This window comes from Musa acuminata, chromosome BXJ3-5, assembly GCF_036884655.1.
Source record: "Musa acuminata AAA Group cultivar baxijiao chromosome BXJ3-5, Cavendish_Baxijiao_AAA, whole genome shotgun sequence".
Lineage (NCBI taxonomy): Eukaryota > Viridiplantae > Streptophyta > Magnoliopsida > Zingiberales > Musaceae > Musa > Musa acuminata.
The window spans coordinates 11192096-11199280 of NC_088353.1; the positions used below are offsets into that span (position 1 = coordinate 11192096).

Genomic DNA, 7185 nt, shown 5'->3' on the forward strand with positions numbered 1-7185 from the left:
ATGCCTGAAGTGAGGATGAAAAGTAAAGTTTTGAAATTGTGTATGAAATTTTGATTTGATATATTGTATTTGATCCTTATGATCGAAATTATTTCACTTGAATTCAAAGGTCATTATTCCTTTTCAATTTAAGTCTGCTTATCTCAATATGGCATATAGATAGGGGGAGTTGAGGTTAACTTCAACATCAATTGATTGTCATTATAAAAAATGGGAAGATGATTGAATCTCGGATTTTGATGATGAAATTATTTGATAAATTATTGAGATAAATGTTACAGGATTAACTATGATAATAAATAAGGCATAAAGCAGATGTTGGGTCGGAGTCAAAGATCAGACGATATAACGAAGATTCGAATGATATGTTGGAAGCTCATCGAGAGCTCGTCGAGAGTTCATCGAGAGTTCGCCGAGAGTTCATCGAGAGTTTGTCGAGAGTTCGTCGAGAGCTCTATGAGAAGTTGCGATCATTGCCGATCGAGATAGAAAGGGGAAGAATCTATAAGATGCAATCTGTGAGATGCATGTGCAACTCACCGACCATAGGAGCAGGCTGTCGAAGCAAGTAGCTGCAAGAAAGCCACTGACTTAGATAGGAGAAGAGATCATTACGATGGCACTTATTTGGACTCTTGACAAAGAGTGCAATGCTGGTCGTTAGAGTAGCAGAGGTGGCCAATTAGAAGCTTTTGGAGCTCCGACCAGAGTGGTGGCACCACTGCTTGAGACTTTGCAAGTGTAGTGGGAGTGACGATAGCAAAGAACATAATTTCTCATCGATGAGAAGATGAGTATTGCTCTAAGACAATGGCTCTGATACTATGATAAACTATGAAATATAATTACAGAGTATGTTTGAGATAGCGAACTTGATGACTATTTATATATATTAGTAAAGAGGATTTTTCTCAACCGCTCATAGAGTTCCTCAAGCAATTGAAGAAATCTGATATGCTATTACAACATCTTGTGCAAGCTCACCATCACTATCGGACGGAGCTCAGGAAGGACCGTGCCTTGCCATGCCATCAGCGCCAGCTCTACGTACCGGAGGACGTCCCGAGGCGATGCTACATGTACTTACGACAAGTCCAGACCTACACATCATCTATATATATGTCAAGACCATGGGGTGGCGGATTGCTCACAAAAAGATTGAACGTGTACTTCAAGGAAGCGTATCCCGCTCGTCACTCTCGTGGGTACGCATTTCTGATGTTGGCATAAGCAAAGGCGTCTGATTTAGCGTAATTTGGCTGAGGATTTCACATCACATGCATTGAGAAACGAAATTGTTTCTGTGCCACCTGTTGTTTTACATTGTTCTTCCTTGGTATACGTACTACTTGGCTGCCCAGGAAGAAATGGAGAGGCGTGAACATGATTCGGACGAAGAAGGGAATGAGAGCGCGGTTGATGCTTGCTGCTGCATCATATTCAGGTAATTGCCAAAGAAAAAAGAGAGGTGGACCCCTATTTGTTTAGTTCCTCCTACACCAATCAAACAAAGAGAGCCCCTACTTCTTTACCTTGTATTTTTGGAACGGTGTTACCATCTCCATCTCCATCTCCATCTCCATGTCCATGATCGAAGGAGGTTTCGACACCCTTCCAAGGCGACGATACAATACAGCGGCCTTGATGCTATCCAATGTCGGAGGTCGCCGGAGGAACCAACCGTCCCACCAAGCTATGGCTCCAAGGCCGTCGCCATTCCGCAAGTTGGGCATCGTCGAACGCCAAGAAGTCAGACGAGTCACTCTTGATCCTCCTAAACTTTGAAATCAGAGAACACCAAAGAGTTCACCGGAGAGGACCGTCCCGCCAGCACCTGAGCCCAGGTGACCGGAGCACGTAGAGACGATCTGGCCCCTGTATACTTTTCCTGGAGAACTCATCCATCCACCCACCATGGCAACCGACCTCTCTCGCAATTTAAGGTACTAAGTCTGTACAAACCAGGAGCCCAAATGTTGATACGAGCTCGCTCGAGGGTGAGTCATAGATTAGTTTGGAATTAAAAAGTCCTAAATCAGCCAGGAGTTAGGATTCCTAAACCCAGTAGGAGTATCGACTCCTAAACCAAATCTTGATAGGAATTAAGAAAAGTCGTAAATCAGATAGATAGGAGTTAGTATTCCTAATCCCAGTAGGAGTTGGGAGTCCTAAACTAAATACGAGTATGATTCTTAAACGGTTCCGGACTCGGAGATTTAACACTATAAATAAAAAAAGTATAGTCTCCCCCAAACCAAACTGAGTACAACACCAAATCAAATCGGATTGAGAGAGTGGAGTTGGAGTGGCCCTTCAAAGTTGTTTAGGTATGATCTTACTTTTTATTATTCATTATGGTGTTTCTTTCTCCGCACTTGTGTTTTACTTTCTTTACGATCTCAATTAATTTTTGCCATTTTGAATCTGTTCTGTTCTGTACATAAGTTAATCGTATATTCTTTATTCTGACACATATGAAATTATTATTATTATTTTTCAGATTAGATATCGTTTGGGATACCACTGGCATCAATAGTTTTAGCGATCACAGGACAGATTGCCAATGTCGCGCAACTCGCGGGACTTGACGCTGTCCGCCTCATCATCATCATCGTGGAGGCCGCTGCGAAAGCACGAATCCTGAAGAAGAATTGTCGAGAACTGTCGGATTACTTGCAGCTCATTGGCCATCTCTTGGAACCACTCGACATGTCGGATCTCAAGACATATCCTGAGACGAGAGCGGTATTGGAGCGACTGGAGAATGCTCTGAAGAAGGCCTACATTCTCGTCAACATTTGCCAGAATCATAGCTTTCTGTATCTCATGGCCATGGGGTGGATGCTTGAGCATCGGTTCCAGAAGGTAGAAGCGGAGATAGAACGGTATTTGAGGCTTATTCCGCTCATCAATCTCGTGGACGTCCAGCGAGCCAAGGTATATACGCATCTCTATATTCTACGATGTGTTATTATTTTATAATTTTGTACTATTATTGTGTAGTAATTTGAACTTTCATTACCCAAAAAATTAATTTTCGAAGTTCATCTTCTTCTGAGTCCCAATCAAATTTAATTAACAATGCCTTTTATTTTGTTTTTGTTTTTGTTTTGTTCCCCTCCTCTCACAAGAAGGCCAACCACAGAATGGGAAGTCTACTTTGCTCTAGAGTCGAAAATGCATTCCTTGGGATCTTCAGACTCACCAATAGGCTTCAGGTAGAAAAACCAGCAAGAAGTGGACTTGGACTTGGAGTCGAAACAGCAGCAGGAACGGGTGGTACCGGAGTCGAGGTCGATGCCAACCCAGACCTTGAGACCTTCCCGCTTAGCCAATTGAAGCGTGCCACAAGGAACTTCTCGCATGGGAACATTGTTGGGGAAGGAGAATTCGCAGTCGTATACAAAGGTCGGATGGATGACAAATTCGTTGCTGTAAAGACATGGAAGCTAAACACCAACCAAGGGTTACAGGAGTGGGTGGTGATTCCCTAGACTTGACTTGACTTGACTTTCCATCCAATATAACGACTATTTGGTCCCCTGTTTTGCTTGCTTGCTTACTAATTCGATTTAATATTCTACTTCTGATTTGTGTGCTTAATTAATTTCTTTTGTTTCCTGTTTCTTGGGGGGTGCGCAGAACGAGATGAACGTTTTGCGGAAGCTGTCGCATCCCAACCTCATCAGGCTGCTGGGCTACTGCAAGGAAGAGAACGCCGCGTTCCATCTCGTCTACGAGTTCATGGCTAACGGGAGCTTACAGGATCATCTTCTTGAGAGTGAGTATTATTCTGTATTCTGATATCCGCGCCAAAGAGAAATCATCTGACAGGATCATCTTCTTCAACAGAAGGGAAGCCACCGCTCTCGTGGAAGCTGAGAATTAAAATAGCAATCGGTGCTGCTCGATGTCTTCGTTTTCTACATAAATCGAACAAGCGCATCATCCATCGGGACGTGAAGCCCTCGGTCATCCTGCTTGACTCCGTATGTGATCTTCTCTTTTGCGCACGCTTTGGACAACAATCTAATTTCTCTGTTAAAAATGGGGTGTTCTCACCTCAATCTTTGTTCCCTTGCAGGACTTCAACCCAAAGCTATCCGGCTTGGGTTGGTCATTGTCATTGAAGGGCCGGACCGGTAAGCGGGGTCGTGTCTCAACGCATGTCTTGGGCACACCTGGATATTTGGACCCCCAGTGCAACACCACTGGTACGCACAATACATATATACATATCATGCAAGATATCTAGCATATTACATGTTACTCGCCGCCATTTAATATGAGTGAGTGTCTCCTTGATCAATCAGGTCATCTGGACGCGAAGACGGACGTGTATGCATTCGGGATGGTGTTGCTGCAGATGCTCACTGGTCGGAAGGTGTTCGATCCTGATCGACCGTGCGCTGAACGCCACTTGGCACAGTTCGCCAAGCCCCATCTCTCATCGGATGCCAAAGAGCTAGCGAGTCTAATGGACCCAAAACTCAATGGGGAGTATCCACCGGCGGCCGCTTCTCGACTGGCCCGAATCATCGAAGCATGTATCGAGAAGGAGCATAAGCTCCGACCAACCATGAAGGATGTTGTGAAAGTCCTCGAGAAGATTGACGCCATAAGGATAGGAGATTAGAAGCTGTTCATAATTCTGTAAATATTAAAATAATATTCAGAGGTCGTACTTGCGGTTGGAATTAGATGAATGGTTCCAAGTGTTCAGTCTTCAGTCGACAACACATTTTGAACGCCTCCCACGTTATACTGCAAACATATTTCTTTTTTTCCTTTTCCTTATTACCACTGCCAATATTTAAATCAATATAACGGGAAGTCCAAACAAGGTAACCCAATATAACGTCATCCTCGTACCAAGCAACTAAAAGGTAGGCCAATAAATCGGTTCATCAACAATTTGTTAACCCAATAATTCATAAATTAAATATGCAGTAGAATATCAAGTTCTCTTCAGCTATACTTGTTCGAGAATAAGCTAAGCTTTGGATAAATAACACAAAATTAATTGGATGGCTGATGTACTCAACAACAGTTGGTGTCTTTTGGTCTGTGCTTAGTCACATCAAAACTCATTCTTATATAAAAGATGCAATACGTGAATCATAATGGTTGTATCCAATTCATTGAATACTTCATTCCGTTCCATATATTACAATGCAAAACATTCTCTAAATGAGCACTTCATAAGTCAATTACTTATTAATGTTTCTCAATCATTCAGGGGACAAACTTTATTCATGCATACTTTATGTGCAAAAAATACTATTTATAAAGTTAAAAATAATATTTCACATCAAATACTAGATAAACTAATAATCTCCATATGCTCCACATAACCTTTTATATTGCATTGTCGACAAACATTTTGGTCATGAGATTCACAATCATTAGCTCAATGCTAGCATGATGAATATCTACTTCAAGCTTTTTTACGATATTTTATATTGATATGCTTATTGTAACTTTTGATTTCATCATTCTTAGAAAAAATATACACCGTTTGAGTTGTCACAATATATCTTTATAAGTTGACTAATTGAATCGATAACTCTTAGTCCCATGTTCTGCAACCATAATGCCTATATAGTAGCTTCACAGGAACCAATAAACTGTGCTTTCGGATGAAGTTCTGCAATCATAATGCCTATATAGTAGTTTTATAGGAACCAATAAATTTTGCTTTTGCCGAAATGCCTATATAGTAGCTTCACAGAACCTATAAATTTTGCTTTTGGATGAAGTTCTGCAGCTATAATTACTTCACAGGAACCTATATAGGAGGTTCACAGGAACTAATTGAATCGACAATTCTTAGCCTCGAGATGAAGTTCTGCTTTTGGATGAAGCAACTACATTTTGCTACACTACACCTCTAGCTAATATATATATATATATATATCTAAATGTAACTTTCCAGTGTTCACACATGACCTTAAGTTGATTAGAATGTCTATAAGTTAGTATATAATCCTTAGTTCTTTGTAAATATTTTATTATTTTCTTTGCATAAGATTTGACTTGGTTTTAATATCTCTATTTTAAATTCTTCTCCTCTAATACATTTTAGAATCCTCATTGATCCTATATCAATTCATTCAACAGTTACTAGATCCAAAATTCAAGTCTTTAAACCAAATAAATATTTTTTTTATTTTTTATAAAATAATCTCAAAATTTTATATATAAGCTTTTCACTTTAATCAAGCCTTGAAAATTCGAGCAGCAATATAGGAAGAACATAGTGTTTTGTCATGGTATATGGGACTTAGTCTCATCTCATTTTGTCATACTAAATTATGATACGTTCATCCATAAGTATAAAGTAAGATTTGTTGCAAAATGATTTCATCAACATCCAAACTTCAAGTACCATGACACATTTAGATCAGTTATGAAATCAATAATAATTTATATTATTTTATCTTACTTTGTCTAACAATTAGGGACTTTAATAGTTCAACACAAATAATGCATTTCTTATGATCATATTTCCGACAATATATTTATGAGGTAACCTCAAAGCTTTATTGATCATAATATCCCTTAACATATCTACAAGTTGTGCAAGGCTTTTTATAGTCGGGCTCCTCATGCTTAGTATTATAAACTTCCAACACATATAGTTTTAGTTGGATTTGATAATTCTTAATCTGATAATTCATTATTCATTTATTCTCATGAAGGCATAATCATATTTTTACTAATTTATATGGATGACTTAATTATTACTGGTACTAAATTAGCAATAATTAATCAATTTATTTAACAGCTTAGAAATAGGTTTTCTATCAAATATCTCAAATCCCTTAGCTATTTTCTTGGGGTTCAAGTAATTAACATGGCAAATGGTTTATTTCTTTCTCAATAAAAATATATTTATGATATTTTTTATCACACCAAAATGCCTGAAGCCAAAACTATTACTACACCAATTGCTATAAGTGTTCATTGTAAAAAAACTCTATTTGATAGTGCTAATCTCAATCAAACCTCCGTGTATCATTTGTTGGCAATCTATAGTAATCGACATTTACTCATTTGAATATTATATATGTAGTGAATAAATTATCTCACTTTATGCATAAGCCTACTACCAATAATTGAATAGCTATTAAATGTCTTTTTTTGATACTTAATAGGGACTATTGATAATGACTAATTTCTCTA

The 7185-nt window shown here is 38.9% G+C and overlaps 1 protein-coding gene across 1 annotated transcript; it reads left to right on the top strand.

Annotated features, from left to right (window-relative positions):
• The first annotated feature begins 3129 nt into the window (after window positions 1–3129).
• Window positions 3130–4636, top strand: LOC135639206 (probable serine/threonine-protein kinase PIX13). The gene is made up of 5 exons (XM_065153007.1): window positions 3130–3482; window positions 3643–3781; window positions 3853–3989; window positions 4085–4214; window positions 4314–4636. Exons 1-5 carry the CDS (start codon window positions 3147–3149, stop codon window positions 4634–4636), a joined length of 1065 nt encoding a protein of 354 aa, XP_065009079.1. The 5' UTR covers window positions 3130–3146.
• The last annotated feature ends 2549 nt before the right edge of the window (window positions 4637–7185 follow it).